Source organism: Colletes latitarsis, chromosome 5 (assembly GCF_051014445.1).
Source record: "Colletes latitarsis isolate SP2378_abdomen chromosome 5, iyColLati1, whole genome shotgun sequence".
Taxonomy (NCBI): Eukaryota; Metazoa; Arthropoda; class Insecta; order Hymenoptera; family Colletidae; genus Colletes; species Colletes latitarsis.
In genome coordinates this window covers 36,067,849-36,085,450 of record NC_135138.1, presented here as the reverse complement: position 1 = coordinate 36,085,450, position 17,602 = coordinate 36,067,849, and the positions used below count along the sequence as shown (strand labels likewise).

The 17,602-nt window shown below is 37.7% G+C and overlaps 7 protein-coding genes across 7 annotated transcripts; all 7 read right to left on the bottom strand.

The window, feature by feature from the left end:
• Positions 1–179: 179 nt before the first annotated feature.
• Prosalpha7 (proteasome alpha7 subunit) lies at positions 180–1,537 on the bottom strand. Its single transcript, XM_076764809.1, has 4 exons — positions 1,373–1,537; positions 1,204–1,286; positions 670–1,061; positions 180–587 (listed from the first exon to the last, which is right to left on the bottom strand). The coding sequence occupies exons 1-4, from the start codon at positions 1,391–1,393 to the stop codon at positions 319–321; spliced, it is 765 nt and encodes a 254-aa protein (XP_076620924.1). The 5' UTR covers positions 1,394–1,537; the 3' UTR covers positions 180–318.
• Positions 1,538–1,908: 371 nt separating this feature from the next.
• On the bottom strand, positions 1,909–3,513 carry LOC143341801 (uncharacterized). Its single transcript, XM_076765022.1, has 4 exons — positions 2,740–3,513; positions 2,489–2,600; positions 2,264–2,417; positions 1,909–2,202 (listed from the first exon to the last, which is right to left on the bottom strand). The coding sequence occupies exons 1-4, from the start codon at positions 2,917–2,919 to the stop codon at positions 2,064–2,066; spliced, it is 585 nt and encodes a 194-aa protein (XP_076621137.1). The 5' UTR covers positions 2,920–3,513; the 3' UTR covers positions 1,909–2,063.
• Positions 3,514–3,707: 194 nt separating this feature from the next.
• On the bottom strand, positions 3,708–9,427 carry LOC143342062 (uncharacterized). Its single transcript, XM_076765543.1, is given in 12 exon segments — positions 3,708–4,557; positions 4,687–4,842; positions 4,915–4,967; positions 4,969–5,231; positions 5,427–5,877; positions 5,939–6,202; positions 6,411–6,621; positions 7,835–7,934; positions 8,123–8,609; positions 8,666–8,932; positions 9,118–9,250; positions 9,322–9,427. Coding segments are annotated over 11 exon segments (2,325 nt in total). The 5' UTR covers positions 9,134–9,250; positions 9,322–9,427; the 3' UTR covers positions 3,708–4,500.
• LOC143341854 (odorant receptor 4-like) lies at positions 6,609–7,632 on the bottom strand. Its single transcript, XM_076765167.1, has 3 exons — positions 7,537–7,632; positions 7,307–7,462; positions 6,609–7,135 (listed from the first exon to the last, which is right to left on the bottom strand). Exons 1-3 carry the CDS (start codon positions 7,624–7,626, stop codon positions 7,073–7,075), a joined length of 309 nt encoding a protein of 102 aa, XP_076621282.1. The 5' UTR covers positions 7,627–7,632; the 3' UTR covers positions 6,609–7,072.
• Positions 9,428–9,788: 361 nt separating the features above from the next.
• LOC143342061 (odorant receptor 13a-like) lies at positions 9,789–11,775 on the bottom strand. Its single transcript, XM_076765542.1, has 5 exons — positions 11,450–11,775; positions 10,886–11,372; positions 10,281–10,332; positions 9,983–10,138; positions 9,789–9,851 (listed from the first exon to the last, which is right to left on the bottom strand). The coding sequence occupies exons 1-5, from the start codon at positions 11,646–11,648 to the stop codon at positions 9,789–9,791; spliced, it is 957 nt and encodes a 318-aa protein (XP_076621657.1). The 5' UTR covers positions 11,649–11,775.
• A 755-nt stretch (positions 11,776–12,530) lies between these two features.
• On the bottom strand, positions 12,531–15,449 carry LOC143341851 (odorant receptor 4-like). Its single transcript, XM_076765157.1, has 6 exons — positions 14,362–15,449; positions 13,643–14,120; positions 13,417–13,516; positions 13,213–13,335; positions 12,699–12,854; positions 12,531–12,614 (listed from the first exon to the last, which is right to left on the bottom strand). Exons 1-6 carry the CDS (start codon positions 14,621–14,623, stop codon positions 12,561–12,563), a joined length of 1,173 nt encoding a protein of 390 aa, XP_076621272.1. The 5' UTR covers positions 14,624–15,449; the 3' UTR covers positions 12,531–12,560.
• A 24-nt stretch (positions 15,450–15,473) lies between these two features.
• LOC143342060 (odorant receptor 13a-like) lies at positions 15,474–17,602 on the bottom strand. Its single transcript, XM_076765541.1, has 7 exons — positions 17,319–17,602; positions 16,786–17,097; positions 16,267–16,753; positions 16,075–16,174; positions 15,894–16,016; positions 15,654–15,809; positions 15,474–15,536 (listed from the first exon to the last, which is right to left on the bottom strand). Exons 1-7 carry the CDS (start codon positions 17,416–17,418, stop codon positions 15,474–15,476), a joined length of 1,341 nt encoding a protein of 446 aa, XP_076621656.1. The 5' UTR covers positions 17,419–17,602.

Below are 17,602 nucleotides of genomic sequence, written 5' to 3'. Positions count from 1 at the left end.
TAAATGAACGAACACGGCAAAAAGTAACGCGTAACAAAAGGAACGCTAGTCGGGATTTTTATTTGCAGATAGAGCAGTTACGACACAGCGATTGTTATAAAAGTTTCGCATCAACCGACACTATCTGCGCACTGAAACGTTACTTAACGTACGGATATTCGTGATAAAGGAAAAATCCATTGTTGTAAGTTTCATAAACAGGTAAAACTTTTTATTTGGACCATTCATAGACAGAGGAGACTTCGTAGCAACGTGTTTCAATGTATTTAAATTACAACTTAAAGTATAAAAAGACCTTTTTGAGATTATTAAATCAATTTACACATCCTCGGTGTCGCTGTCCGAATCTTCCGCCATTGCCTGCTTCGCTCTCGTCTCGGCATTAGCTCGTATTTCCATTGGTACGCGTTCGTGCCTCCCGTTCGTATGCTTACCCACCCAGCTCATTTCGAGCTCGAATTTCTTATCTTTTAACTCGTCATGAACGAGATAGATAATGCGCGCTGCTTCCTTCACTAATTCCGTGCAGCTCATTTCCGACAGCTTCAACTTTTCAATTTCAGTTTTTGCAGACTGTTTTGCCTTACCTAACGAACGGCAATTTAAGGTAAACGTTGATACATATTAAATACACTGTAATGAATGTATTATATATGTATCAATACGTACCTATAGCACAACCATAATAACCATACGATACACCAGACGGATCGATCATATACATCACTGGCCCATTGTTTTCATAGGCACCAAGAATTACAGCACAACCGTATGGTCTTACCGCCGAGTACAACGTATAAGCGTGCATATACATGGATACTCTTTCGTTTAAATACTTTAAGGGAGTACCAACTCCATACCTAGATCTATACCCGGATGCTTCGGATCTTGCTGTCTCTGCGATTTGTCTAGCATCTGAGATCAAACCAGATGCTGCCATACCTACATGTTCATCAATACTAAATATTCTTTTATTTGTACCAGGCTCATAGAGCTCTGACGTAACTATCTTTTCAACTGCAAATATGACACCATCTTTTCCCCGTAAACCTATAACCGTGCTGTAAAGAATTTGTGTGATAAAACCGGCGATATTACTAATAAATTATATACACTCTGTCGAGTGGCAAATAATGTAGAGTTCGTAAACAAATTAGGAAACTTTTGAAAAAAAATGTTACATAAAGTTGCTTTAATAATTACCCTCCGCTCTCGACAGCTTTCTGTGCGTATTCTACTTGAAATACACGTCCGTCCGGTGAAAATTGAGAGGCAGACAAATCATACTGAAATAATCAACGAGGTTAGGTTTCATTATTACAAACCAATGCTTCGATAATGTTCATCTGGAAATAAAGTACTGAATATTTACCCCTGTGCCTATGGAACTCATTCTTCAAAAAGTTGTAATTATTATAAACTGTAGCACTGTGTGAAAAATTTGTTTATACACGCAAACAGCGTGAATAAGCGATAATCAAAACTCGATCGAGAGCGCCAGTCACTGCGACTTGTTACTCAGAGTAGGTTAGGTTCACCTTTCGGACTGACATCTCACGACATTTAAGGAAAGTGATCAGCGGGAAATTTGAAGATAAAAAATTCAGTAAAAAATTTTTTTCTCGAAACTGCGTAGGATTTCGGGGGTATATCTTTTGACCAAAAATGCTTGTAATTGACCCGCGCAACCGAAAATAATTTTTTTAGAACGATTCGAAAATTTTTTTTTTCGCCGAAAAATTCAGGCACCTATCCTGTTTAGTTTTCTTAAAAATGCGTTTTTAATTTTTAATAAGACTCGCAACAACCTCCTTGTGGTAACACCGAGCTAATGGCTGCAAATTTAAAAGTTTCTTTAAATATCAGATAAAATAGATAATAGCAACCCTGTAGTCTATGTAAGGGAAGGAAGATTGTTCTTGATTGTCTGATGATGCACATAAATACAAATAATCATTGTAGAGATAGTATATATTTCAGATTCTTATAATATATTTTTCTAAATATCTGACAATCGTATTCTAAAGTTTGTTAGAATATCAAAAATTAGTTTAAGGGAATTTTCATTCTTCTGTTAAGAAGTTCTTGATGTTATCTTTTTTACAAGTGTATTCCGGTGGACAGCCATCTGTAATGCCATGTTCAATGGCCTTCCGAAGTTCCGTCATAGTTTTTTCGTATTTCCCATCAACTGACGGACTTCTATCAAATATTAGACATCGTATAAAGAATTGTATAATTTCTATCAAGTAATATCACTTACCGGGGCAATAATTTCATCGTTTCTATTACCATTTCTGCGGCTCCCATATATTCTTTTGCTACGTGCGGTTCTTCGCAAGCTGCTCTGTACAAACACGTATCTCCCATCAAATACCCTAAGGCTAATGCAATCTCACCTTCGGTTACTATATTTTCTACAAAAAAGATTGTCAATAACCGAATATACGCTACAGAATTATGTAATATATTTTTAAGAAGAAATAACCTTCTTCCAATTCACGTCCTTTGTGACCATGATGTCCTAAATATCCAGCACCAAACACGACTGCTTTTAGTACCAAAAGCAGCAATAGATTCGACAGATTCAGATTTAATACCTACAAAATGATTGATGTATTTGTAAAATTAATATTAATTATCATCAACAGTTTTGCCACTGAATCAAACCACATCTATTTTTATTATCAAACAGTGTGATGGGAATGATTTCTTAGTGGCTTTGAGTAGCAAAATTACCTGACTACTGCTCGAGGACCTTTGCACGAGCTCCTTGGCGATTTCCATCAATATGGAACCACCGTACTTATTTCTGTGCGCCTCTTTTAGCAAGTCGGGGCTGTTATCCGTATTCCGAGCAAGAACACCGTAATTCATCAACGCTATGATTATTAAAAATTTCACGTTTAACGTTGCCATCTTTCGAGTCACTTGTACCGACGAAACGATAGCGATCAAGAACGCTTTCTTGAAAAACGAATCACAGATCCGCGATCAATTCGATCGAAATCGCTCGCGGCCTCGCACGTGCCATAAATTCGAGATTTGCATCAATCGAGGCAAACAATCGCGAGTTAAAATTTCACTGTCATAGAACGAAGATCGAGACGCGAGGAAACTAAGTGACGATGCGACGGACGAGGACAGCGATTTTTATAAGGCAGCGTTTTTGCTTTCCCATCAAACCGTGAAGCCCGTTCGTTTTTATCCATGTGCATCAAACCGAGGGTGGCCAATGTCTCTTTGTTTTCTCCCATTGTAACACTGACACACGCACGATATTTAATCATGTTTATTAGAGATCCCTCGACGCGTCGTTGTACAGCTCTACGCGTACTTTCCTTCGACTTTGACGGAAATAAGCGGTGAAAGCGTGATGTTTCTGAACTTTTACTTGATTCACGGATCGAGACGGTTGCGCTGCTCCAACGAGGAGAACTGTCCCCCTAATTCTTGGATCAAATTGTTTTTGGGGGTTCGCGAGATAATCTTTAACCAGAGAGCGTTCTTTGGGGCTTTTTCGATCTATGAAATATCAGAAAAGTTTGGTGCCAAGTATATCATTGTATTGAAAAATAATAATAAAACGAAACTATTATTTATTTAAAAGAAACAGTTTCGTAATGTATCATATTAATATTTCGTGAAACACGCGCATGATAAATACGAATTTACAACCCCGTATCATAAATATTTAAGTTCTCGTTTTCGAAAATTGTATAATCGATTACGCGCAAACCAACGGGAAGATAGGTATAACACAAGCATCAGTTTTAACAAAACTATAGAGTAAGAATAGTCGTAATTGGCGGGTTGCAAGTGGTCTGTTTAAATATTCATCGATGGAGAGAGCTCGCGTGTCCGTGGCTCGTCCATAAGCAATCGACGGCAAATGAGCTTAAAGCTGTTCAAGTATGCACCCAACGTTCTTAGACAGAAAGACGATGCATCCCTTAGCATGAAATTATGGGAGGGGAAATAATATCGTCGTGTTCTCGATGCATAGTTGATGCGAAACCACGGATACCTCCAAGAATCCCATTAATAGTTCATACTTTTCTTCCTTCGTCTGTTCTCAAACTTTTGAACTTGTCCACTATCTCTTTCTTTTTTTTTCCAAACACATACTCTATTACTTTTTATGTATTTTTTTTATTCTTGTAACATTCTTATTCGTCAAGCACCATTTATTGCATTTTATCGTACACTATTAGCATTTTAAAACAAATACAATTCGATCTGGTTCCAATAGGCCGACTCAAATCGAATTTCACTTTCGGGTAGGAAATTAAAAAATTCATACTCGTAGGCTTGTTAAGCTAGTTATTCTAATTTAATGTTACGCTCATGGACTCGAAGACTCAATCGACGTTTAAGAGGATCAATTTATTACGTATTTAGAAGACAAAGTAGATGAAAGACTAATGCGTGGGACCCGAACAAAGCATATATACCCTGTTTTTGTTAATTCTTTTACCGTTAATAGATATTTTCAAATGTCTATTTGTTTTTCGTTGCGTACAGAACGGAAATATAACCCATCGATCTTTTTAAAATCTGAAATGTAAAAGAGCCGTTCGCGCCATAAAATAGAATCATGGGAACGACTTTTATTCGTACTTTGTACAATGCAGAATATACGAAACGATACATATTATTGGTTATAATTCATTTGTGGGTACTCACATCGGAATAGAGCATCAAGGTGAGAGTGCAAAACTTTCCAGCGGTGATCCGCATTGGTAATCTTGCTCGCTGTATGATAATTACGAGTAGCTTTGCATTCTTAGCCGACAGATTGTACCATTTGCAATTGTACGCAGCGTTAGCTAATTCTGTACTCTGCAAAAATAATTGCATTCTTTTCAGATTATTTTCCTAAGATTTATTTTTCATTTTATCGGGCAATCGTACCTCGATTAAAAGTCTCTCGCCAACGTAACAGTACAAATACAATTGCAGCATAACGTAACTGACGTAGGGGCACAGGAAGGTAAGTTGCAATATCACGAACTCGTTCCTTTCTTCGCCGATCGACTAGAAGTAAAATCACGTTGGTGAGCCGCGAAACATCGTGCATACTTTTTCGAAGGAAAACGTTTCTTTCGAGAAAAGAAATCGTTTTCCCTACCACGATAACTTGGAAACATTGAAAACACAGCTGAACGGTGCAGCCAAGCATCTGAAGTAGAAGCATCACGTTGAAACAGTTCTCTATCTTTTCCACGAACCTTCGAAAAATGCATACTATTAATAAATATCTGGTAATCTGTTAAATTAACAGCAGATCTGTAAAATTAATTGCACAGAATGTACTTAATGATCGTGTGAAATGAAATTTTACGAAAGATAAAAGATAGATAGAGTGACGATCTTCTTTAATTATATTTCAAGTACTATGATCGTTAAATTCTTGCGATACTGACGTGTTAAGGTACTTGTGTTTCCGAACAACTCTTCCCAATTTCACCTGCATATCAGTTTTTCCGTGGGACGGAAGGTTCCTGATATCTTTGCTCAAAATCGAAAGCTGCCCACAAACATGAAACACTAGCATGGCCACAAAAGTGTCGACCGCCGTGTAACTCATGGCTGCGTAAAAGGCGCCGATCAGCTGTCCACAAATAGTCAGCTCGTAACTCGGACTAACGTCGAGGTCGTATGGGAAATAACCGCGAAAAAGTAACCTGGTTCCACTGTATTTGACAGTGAAAAATCGCAAGAAACTATACAAGATCACCAGGATGATGCACATCAGCGTGCTCCTTATTATCGTGATTCTGGTGATTCTTGCAATATTTCTCATCGTTTTACGGTCGTTTACGCTCATTTTCTCGCTCCAGTCCTCGGCCATGCACTTCAGCAGAAACTTCAATGCTAGCAGACAAGGAAAAGTTCGTTATTAAGTTGAAAATCCGAGGTGTGAATACGTACTTACATTTGCCTTTGGTCCAAAAGATAGTCATTTTTATGAGCGAAATCGTAATCGTTATATTTCCCATCGATAAATTCTCAACTATCAAATATAAATTGTTCCAGATTCTTGGAAGATTGGCTGTCTGAGGAACGCAAACGAAGCACAACATCATGAAGACTGGAATCAACACTAGATAATTCGACGGTTGGTTCCATCTTCTCTCTTCCGGCCAGATGCCCATGAATTTCATCGTGTAATAATTCCAACTGTACACGTATTTCAAATCTGACGATATTAAACAGGAATTCTATGTAGAATCATGGCATTCGCTTGTACGGAGTATATTATTCGAAACACGTCACCTAATTATTTGCTTAAACGCGTTGTTGATTTGGTATGTAATATAATCTAATAGGGTCCGTGCACTAATAATTGACGTAGGTGGACAGATATTAATTTTTAACAGTGGAAAGCAACAAAATAAATTAGTAACCTCGTTGAACGTCCATCGAGACCATTGCAGGTGTCCTTTTCCGGTAACTGAAAACTATTCTGCCATTCAAAACTTCTGCTTCTTTCTTCGCGCATGCCCTTTTCGACAACTGGAAATATACTTGCACGAAAATCACACAAGTGCACGCCAGTACGAATCGAAGAGATCGAAGCGTACAATCTGTTCTTAAGCGCCGACAAATATAAACGTACTATTTTATAAATATTTATACTGAAATTTTTCTTTTAAAATACTGTACGCTTCTTGTCAATTTATTTCACTTATTTACTTTTATTCCTTAGTCGTTGATGACTAGAAAACTAGAAGTATTTGATCAGTCATCGCGTCTTTTTCCGAAAAATAAAGTCAGTTTTATTCGCTAAGAAATTTGTAATCCGAATCGGTACTAAAGTCAGTGAATAGTGCAGGAAAGACTCGTACTTCATAAATAGAAAACGTAAGCATCAATATTTTATTGATTCAATTACGTTACCGAGCTGATACTTCTTTACTTAACACTGTTGGATTATTTGGACAGTACTACTTTAGCATGTAAAATATTCAATGTGCGTAGAAATAACGTATGGAAATCGATAATATTTTATAAACGGAATCTCGGCGTCTCTAATTACACGATTTTTAGTTTTTGATCGTAGAGAAGATCAATCGCTACCGCCTGTAACTGACAGCAAAACTGAAAGATAACCCATTGACGTTCTTAGAATCTGAAACGACAATGAGTGTGGTAACATTGGTGTTTAACTATTTAGGATTATCATAAATAAATTGCGGATCTTTATACAAATACGATACATATGTTTAAATATTCTTGATTCATTTTCTCGCTAAAAATCATAATATACATTTCTAGATCACAATATCGAAATCGTACTTACGGTACTGAACATTTCCAAGGAGAAGATACCGAATTTTCCTGCTCTTAAACAAGCTGGACGAGTAGATCTGCACATGATGAATATAAGACATCTTGCATCCGCAGGCGAGACGTTAAACCAGTTCGAATTGTACGCCGAAATGTTCATTCCGGTACTCTAAAACATGCCCTGTGACGTAGTATTTGCTCCAGCAAGAAAGGTATTATGATATTAAACTATTAGATACTTACGTGAAACAGAAGCATCTCGCCTATGTAACAATAAATATACATGTGCACTATGATGAACGACACAAACAGCACGAAGAACGCCATTTGCATGTTGAGTATTCCCGCCTCGTTTTGTATTATCTATGTAGTTCACATTCGTAAGTTAATATGTTTCAAATTTATTTATTTTGAATTTTAAATTAATATGTGGGAGGGAAAGCAGTTGTTCGATAATGAATATTGATTTCAACGATACCGAATCCTTATCGAAACACAAATCAATTGTGAAGAATATAATAATACTGTGAAAGTGACTTACGTTAAAGAACATAAAACCTTGAAAGCATATTTCAATGGTACAAAGCACCAACTGAATCAGCAACAGTTGGCTAAAGCATTTGTCGATCATGGTTGCGACCCTTTAAAAACAAAAGAATTCAAGCTTATAAAATTTTGTAAACACGTGTCACAATTTATTCAAAATTCATAAACTTGTATGTTATTTCTCTGTTATTATCAGAACTTTTATTTATCTGTTCTTTTAGAAACTTTTATTCGTTTGTTCTTCTCGGAACAAAAGTCTTGACTTTACGAATCCTTCATTCACCAGTTGAGATGCTCGTGTCTCTCTACAATCGATCTAAGTTCCTTTCGGATGTCGTCCATGCTTCTGGTCCCATTTTTTTCGCCCATCAGTCCCTCCAGTCTCCTTTTTAAATTCTCGAATTGTCCACACGCGTGTAATACGAGCATAGCGATGAAAATGTCGATGCTAGTGTAAAGAAACGTGCCTAAACAACATGCGAAAGCTTGGCCGATGTTGGTCAGTAATAAAACTAATGGCGGCCGAACGTTGTAAGGGAAGTAAGCAGAAAACAGTAACAGACGGTCCTGCATTTCGTTGCTTCTGTCGATCGTTACTATCGCGAATGTTCGCAGACTGATATACACGGCATTCATTGGGTGAGCCAACAATGTACACCAGATGGATATGTATTGTGTGATTTTTGCTCTATTCATCATTATTGTCCTTTCTTCTTCCGTTTTCGAAGAGTACCAGTCGACGTAGAAGGACTTTACCAGAAGTCTGAGATCTACGAAAATCAATGGATTAATTTATTCAAATATTCTTCCTTAATTTCATCCTTACCTTCTCGATGATACCATGTAATAATCATTTTTATAATAGCGTTAGTCGCTGGTATATTGGCTAAGCACAAGTTATCCGTAATCAGTGCGAGGTCTCCGTCTAACATGAACAAATTCACGCTTTGAGGCAAAGTTAGGAATAAGGCGATCCACACACAAATTATCAATGGTCTGTAATTCGGCAATTGTTCCTTGGATAGTGTTAGATTTGGCCAGATGCCGACTAGTTCTAGGTTTATTCGATTCCATCCCATCGCCTTCTTCAAATCTATCCAAGCATGGTACGAAATATTGGAAAATAATTTGCACGAATAGAACATTGTGTCGTTCACGAATCAAAATTGAAAAGTTAATGGAGGAAAAATGATTAAACGTTGAAAATAATTTAAAGTAAAAATTTTAAAAGATGTCTTTGCTAGAAATAACACTAAATAGGACTTTGTGACTTCGTACCTTGGTCGTAATCCATTAATACTTTGCACACGTAAACTACACGAACGAGTGACTAAATAGTACTGTTCTCCTTTGCCTCGTTTTTTGTACCAATCGAAAGAACGCATGCTCGTAAAATAGTTAGAAGCCACCCCTGTAAAGAGTGCAAGAAAGTTAGTGAGGTGGGAAGTCTGATGGACGTAATTTAGTTTGGTATCTATCTACCGTGAAATAAAAAAATTTTGTAATCGATTTCAACCGCGGGTAAACTGTCTTTAAGTTAATCGATCACGCCAGACCATTTTTTTCTGTTTCGTCGAATAATTCATCGAATGCAACGAATAACATTTCGTGAGTGACGATGCTTGCGTTCAGAAGTATTTGCACAAACTCATATTCGCTCCGTTTCCTTTCGTGGATGTACCGATGAATCGTGTCCAGTATTTATACTTTCACGTCATGGAAAAATTGTAAAAGGTGAGTAGTATTGTTGTTACTCTCTATTTTATGCTACGTTATGCTGCATCAAAGCGATACCGTTTATACTAATAATAAATAAACATAGTCTAAGATGGAAAACATTTAATAACATTTAATTCAAAATTAACATGTGATTGATATAACGTTTATGTGCAAATGTCATGGTGTTTCTGCTTGGAAAATGTCTATTCTCTCGTAATGGAGTAGTTCGTTCAGTCGTTACCGCCTGTAACTGTCAAGAGAACCGAAAGATAACCCAGTGCTGTTCTTAATATCTGAAACGGAAGATCATTTCGCTTCAGCAGTTTCTATATTCCTTACTTCAAAAAAATGATAATAGAAATAAAGAAGCGATAGATTTTAATCATAATATATCTGTAGATCGCGATATCGACTTTGCACTTACGGTACTGAACATTTCCATGGAGAATGTACCAAATTTGCCTCCTGTTAAACAAAGTGGGCGAGTAGCTGAGCACATAATAAATATTAAACACTTCGCTTCTGGAGGCGAGACGTTAAACCAGTTTGATTTGTACGCGGAACTCCCCATTGCGCTACTCTGTTTGTGGTGAACATTAAATTAACGCAATGTACATATTTCTCTTGACTATTTGTAACGAATACAGCTAATTTCAATCGTAAAAAAACTATTATGAATAATTTTGCTTCGTTGTACCTGCGTAGCGTGGTACGATACTCACTTCAACCAAAAGTGCTTCCCCTACGTAACAATAAATATATATGTGCACTATGCTGAAAGTTATGTAGAGAAAGAAAAAAACCATTTGAACGCTTAAAACTTTCGCCTCGTTTTGGATTATTGCCTGTGAAATATAATTTTTTGTTTTTCTATAGTGGGCCAGAACCTAAGCTGTCATAACTGCAGGGTAGTGGAGTACGCCTGTCCTCTAAGGAAAGAACAATAATACGGAGTGGAAAACTTACGTTGAAGGATAGAAAGACTTGAAAGCATATTTCAATGGTACAAAGCACTAACTGTAGCAGCAATAGTAGATTAAAGCAATCCTCGATCGTAGTTGCAACCCTTCATTAACACAAAGTATTCATCAGCAACATTTCTTCGTTTTATTACACTGTACGTATCCATTTTTCTATTAGCTTTCATCCGATTGTGAACACACGGATGCAACAAACACGCACAGTATTTTATCATAAGTTAAAAATGCGAATAATAACAAGAACAAGGATAGCAAGGATCGTAAAGTACTTTGACACCGTTTGTAAACAATAAGAATATATGATCCTGTAAAATCGCGACTGGTGAAAAACGAAGCTTTCCATTTACCAATTCAAATGCTCGTGTCTCTTCACGATCGAAGCCAGCTGCTTTTTGATCTGATGTACGTTTCTGGTACCATTCTTGTCGTCCATCAATCTTTCCAGTCGTCTCCTCAAATTCTCGAATTGTCCACACGTGTGCAACACGAGCATTGCGATAAAAGTGTCGACGCTGGTGTATGGAATCGTGGCGCAATAAGCAGCAAATGCTTGCGATAAGTTAGTCAGTAACAAAACTATCGGTTGTCGTACGTTGTAAGGAAAATAACCGGGGTACAATACCAAATTGTCCTGCGTCACTTTGCTCCTATCGCACGTCACGATTGTGACCGTTCGCAGACCGATATATATGGTGACCATCAACTGAGATAGTATCGTACACCAGGTGGATATATTTTTCGTCAAATTTGCATTCCTCATCATAGTTGCTTTCTCTTCCTCGCTCTTTGAACGGTACCAGTCATCGTAGAAGGATTTTACGAGCGGTTTCAGATCTTGGAGTACAGATTAAACAAGTCATTCTTACACCCTCTTGGTAGATCTGGCATTAATTGTTTCGTTTCGGTTTTACCTTTCTGGCAGTACCAAGTGACGATCAGTTTCACGACTGCGTTGATCACCGGTATATTGGCTAAGCACAAACTTTGCGTAATCTGTTCAAGATTTCCACCTAATAGAAAGATATTCGCGCTCTGCGGCGCAACTATGAAAACGACGGTCCACAAACTGGCAATTAAAGCTCTGTAATTCAATCGTTCGTTGGATATCATCGGCTCTGGCCAAATACCGACCAATTTCAAATTCACGCGGTTCCATCCGACTGCCCTTTTTAAACCTACGAAAGTATTATAACAATGAGTACCAAAAGTACTAAACACTCGAAAGGAAACATTCAGATTTATCCACGTTGCAATGCACTTTGTCAGTAAACGTATAGGCAATAATTCTAGAATCGACAAGTACAAGTAATTTTTGTAAAATATTTATATTTGTATTTATATGGTCCAGGTTTTGGGCTTGCTTAAGCGATTAAGACTTCTGGATACTTAGAATCTCGTCTTTGGAGGAATTCGCACCTCGTTCGGAATCCATCGATACCACGCGTACATAAGCAACACGATCGAATGACTGACACGAAATTCCTGCTCCATCGAAAGGACGCATGCTTGTCTAAGAAAGTCAGAAACCACCTCCATAGAGAATATTATAAATTCAATAAGAAGGGAAACTTGGTGGACATAGTTTCATATCTACCGCGGTAGAAAGAATTTTCTAATCGATTTCAACCGCGGATAAACTCTTTATAAACTAATCAATCATGCAAAACACTTTTCCTACGTTATGTGGATGAGTACGGTTTCAGTAAGTTATTTGAAAAATTTCTTCTTCCCTTGGTATCCTTTTCCCAGACATAGTGTGCTCTTTCCGAACGAGAATCTTTTGCTGTCTAATATTTGTTTATATTTGGACATCATAGAAAAACGACAAAAGTGAAGTTGCAAGCTATGTAAACTAAAAAATCGAACATAAGAATTCATAAATCACGGGAACACTCATCGAACGACATTGACTATACAAAAATGTGTATAAAATGTGTAGACTTCATAAAACGAACGATCGACGATCTGCATTTTTACTGCTGCGAATTAGGGCAACGGTTGATACTATTTCTCCTCGACTATTCAATCTTTCATCGCCAGTAACACAGACAGATATCCAGCGGATGTCTTTAAAATCTAAAAAGAAATTCGTGCTTACAATAAACGGTACCCAAGTTTTCCGTATTATTAATTTTAATATTGACAAAACGGGCAACTCACGGCGTTAAAGAGCTCTAACGAAAAGGGACTAAATTTTCCAGCGGTTATTTGAAAGCCAATTCTTGCGCGACCTATTATAATAACTAGTAAAACTGCCTTTTTCGGCGGCAAAGCATACCAATTACAATCGTATACAGATTGGCCGATTCCGGTACTCTGAAAATTACGATATTAATGGAACACCAATAATTGGAGCATTTGCGTATCGAGATACGGAGATATTAACACACTTTGTGCAGGTGATTGATCGGTATCGATAACTTTCCAGCACATAATTTGGCAATGTGTGAAAGTATTGGATACTCGGAGTTCTGTGGTTTTGTTGCGTTTGAGTATCGGGATACTTAAATATTGTGTTGTGTGTGTATTGTGGGACTTTGTTGTTAACAAATTGTGCACCGCCACATATCATATTCATCTTTTTGCACTATGAAATTCATTAGAAACGAATTAAGAGATAGATTAAACAATTTCAGAAACACATATTACGATTTTGGTTTGCTGAGTAACTCACTTGACCGAGAAGCGTCTCACCCACGTAACAATAAATGAACAGATGCAACATCGTGTAGATTACGTGAATAACAAAAAATATTAATCCAACTATCGGTACGTCCTCTTCTTCCTGATCTACAGACTATAACAAACAAGCACAAACGTAAAATATTGATTCTGTGAATCGTTTACAAAATTATCAATGCATTTAACGTAATCGTACAGTTATCATTCGATATCCAGTCAGGCAAAACATCGCCGTGCAGATTAGCGTTTGAATAAGCAGCGTGAGATTGAAGCAGTCTTCTACGACCACTGCAAACCTTCAAACATTTCAGAATGAACAATCTTAATCTGAAAATTTAATTATCCAAACTTCTAATCAGAAATATTCTATTCTTTTTAAAAAGCTGATTTTCTGAAAGTTTGTCAGAAGTCAGCGTACGAACCTGAACAATTGATTGTGTCTGTTCACGATAAGTCCGAGTCGGTCTCGAAATTTCATAAAATCGTTCTCGCTGGTCGCGTTAACCAAATTCTCCAGAGCGTTTCTAAGAACGGACAATTGCCCGCATAAGTGCAACACGAGTACTGCTAGAAACGTGTCAAAGCAAGAGTAGCAGATCGCCGTTAGTGCGGTGCCCATCAATTGTCCTAGCCAGGTTATCTCAAAGTTTGGACTTTTTTTGGTGTCGTAAGGGAACGTAGCTGGATGCAAAAGCCCCCCCAAATCGGCTTCCGACGTGTTCTGCATGTTGCTCCAAATTTGCAACGATATAAACGCGAAGAGCATCAAGTAAGTCAGCGTGGAGCAGACGATAGATATCATTCGACTGATTCTAGCGTTCTTTAGCATCGTTAGACGCTCTTGGTCCGGAATCGGTTCGGACCAGTCCTCGAATATTTGACTGACTAATAGCGTGAGAGCTACGAATATACACATAATTTTTGTTGGCTCTTTAAAAAATGTATAGGATACAAGATTGATATCTAAAATAAAATTACGAAGCGATTTTCTACGAAAGTGTATTCATAGAATTCGAATAAAATGTATAACTTTGATGTTGACACTTTTATTGTTATTCTTTTCGTATACTTCAATATTTAAATATAGAAACAAATATAAAAGTAAACATTTGTAATAACACTTTCAAATATTTATAATTACCGTTCTTATGGTACCGCAGAACGATTTGTTTGACCAAAGCGAAAGCGATCGGTACGTTGATCGACAAATTCTCGATCACCTCGTCCAGACTCGTCGATTTCAGTATTAGATTCGCCGTTTGAGGCACGCAAATGAACGTGAACGTTACAAAACATGTCGACCAAAATATAAAAGTTGATATCCGACGCGAGGTCTTTTTTGGTTCCGGCCACACGCCGAGCAGCGTCAAATTAAAACGATTCCATCCCATGGCGAACTCCATTTTTGCTCGAACACGTTGTACTTTTGCCTCAATTCCGACGATTACAAACACTTGCCAATTATTACAAAATCGGTAATACCGTTTTGATTATCGAAATATTGAAATTGATCGTTTTCCAGAAATCTGTTAAACCTCAGAAAACCACCGATTCCATAATACAAATCATAAGGCTGATACGACAGGTGATAATATAGCTAAGGTAAATACCCCAATTTCTAATCATACTAAATTATTCAAACTATTAAAGTAATAATCCATTTGTACAGACATTGACCCAAGAAAGATTGTTTACAGTTTCTTTTGAGATATGTACCTTGTGGAAATTTCGAAATTGAAGAGTATGAATTGTTTTAGGCAAATATCGATGCTTTCTGAAGTTTCCCAGAATGTCGTCACTGTGTGGATATTTCGAGAACTGATCCTTCAGATTGCGCGTAACCCGTTCCCAAACATGTTGTTCATTACGCATTCGTATCCGCGACGCAAAAACGTTTCTCCATGGGAAGTTTTAATAGCTGCAATCTGGAAGTTTGTCGGCTCGAAAGGAAGCCTGTAATTCGAACCGTTGAAACTCTTTCGATCTGTCTGATAAGTGCAAAGAACCCTGTATGTCTCTGACGTTAGAAAATTAAGTTACACAGCCTTTAGTCAATACTAGAATTTTCGTTAGAAATCAGCGAAACGTGAACTCGACTATTTTCACAGAAATACGAACGCAATCTAATATGGAACATTAAGGAAAATCACTTACTATATGGAGAACTAACGTGAGGAGGTTGGTGAATTTTTATAAGCGATATCTTAGTGTTTCTAATTACAAAATTACTAGTTTTCGATTATTATGAAGTCTTCAGTTGTCACTGCCCGAAACTGTCAGCAAAACTGAAAGATATCCCATCGCCGTTCTCAGGATCTGAAACGACCATTATTTATTCCTGCCAACAATTATAACATTAATAACGCAGCATTTTATCGCTGCAGAAAAAATTCAGTCTTGAAGCAAAGAATTTTGTTTACAGATCATGCTTACCGTACTGAACATTTCCATAGAGAAGGTGGCAAATTTGCCTGCAGTTAAACAAAGTGGACGAGTGGATCTGCACATGATGACTATGAGGCACCTTGTTTCCGAAGGTGAGACGTTAAACCAGCTCGATTTGTATGCAGAAATGCCCATTCCAGCGCTCTGAAACATATTGTGCAATTGTAGCATTTGTTCCATCGAAAAAGATGTTATTATTCCTATTAGTGCATTTGATACGATATTTACTTGAACCTGAAGTACTTCGCCTATGTAACAATAAATATACATGTGCACTATGATGAAGGATAGAAAGAGAACGAAGAACACCATTTGAACGTTTAATATACCTGCATCGTCTTTTAGCAACACCTGTGAAATTTACGTTTCTAAATTTTGTTAAAAGACTAGCGTGATGTGAGTAACTTACGTTAAAGAATAAGAAGCCTTGAAAGCATATTTCGATGGTGCAAAGCAATATTTGGAGCAATAACAATATGTTAAAGCATTCCTCGATCTTACTAGCGACCCTTTAATAAGAAAAAATATACAAATCAGTATATTACAAGTGGCTTTGAGTAACCCATTGAATTTGTCTCGATTGTATGAATCCTTAATTCACCAGTTAAGATGCTCGTGTCTCTTCACGATCGACCTAAGTTCCTTTCGGATGTCGTCTGCGCGTCTGGTCCCATTCTTGTCGTCCATCAGTCTCTCCAATCTTCTCCTCAAGTTCACGAATTGTCCACACGTATGCAACACGAGCATGGCGATAAAGGTGTCTACGCTAGTGTAGGGAATCGTAGCGCAGTAAGCCGAAAACGCTTGCGCCATATTAGTTAGCACTAAACGTACCGTTGGTCGAACGTTGTAAGGAAAGTAACCGGGGTACAGTACCAAATTGTCCTGCGTCACTTTGTTTTTATCGCACGTCACGATTGCGAATATTCGGAGACCGATATATACGGTGACCATCGTCTGAGTTAGTACCGTACACCAGGTGGACATATTTCTCGTGACATTTGCGCTCTTCATCATGGTTGTTCTTTCTTCCTCGCTCTTTGAATGATACCAGTCATCGTAGAAGGATTTTACGAGCGGTTTCAGATCTTGGAGTACAGATTAAACAAGTCATTCTTACACCCTCTTGGTAGATCTGACATTAATTGTTTCATTTCGTCTTTACCTTTCTGGTGGTACCAAGTGACGATCACTTTCACGACTGCATTGATCGCCGGTATATTGGCTAAGCATAAATTTTGCGTAATCCGTTCAAGATTTCCATCTAATAGAAATAGATTGATGCTTTGCGGTCCGGCTCCGAAAACGACGACCCACATGCAGAGTATCACAGCTTTGTACTTTGACAATCGTTCTTTTGTCGGCATTGGATCTGGCCAAATACCAATCAGTTGCAGGTTCATGCGGTTCCATCCAATCGCCTTTTTCAAATCTAGAAGAGCATTGTGTCATTGCAGAAATGCATAAGCAATTACAAAGAATCGCTCACTAATTATCAAAGTAATTATCACTGGAGATCAAACTTTATCAGAAACTGAGTCGAAGCCTGTCCTTTGGGATATTTATAATTTAAATTCGTTTGGATATATTTTAATTTTGATCATTTTTAAGAACGCTTTGCGAGAATCTGAATGATTTCGAGAGACTTCGTACCTCGATCGGTATCCATTGATACTTCGCGATGAATACTTTGCGACATGAACTGCACGATCGAATGACGAACACGAAATTCCCGCATGATCGCCGAGACCATCGAAAGTACGCATGCTCGTCTAAGAAAGTCAGAAATCACCCCCGTAGAAAATGTTAGAAAGTCAAGTAGAAGGGAGACCGGGTGGACGTAGTTTCGTATTCACCGTGGTAGAATAAATTTTCTAATCGATTTCACCCGCGCGTAAACTTCGGGCTAACCAATCATACGGAGTACTTATTTTTAA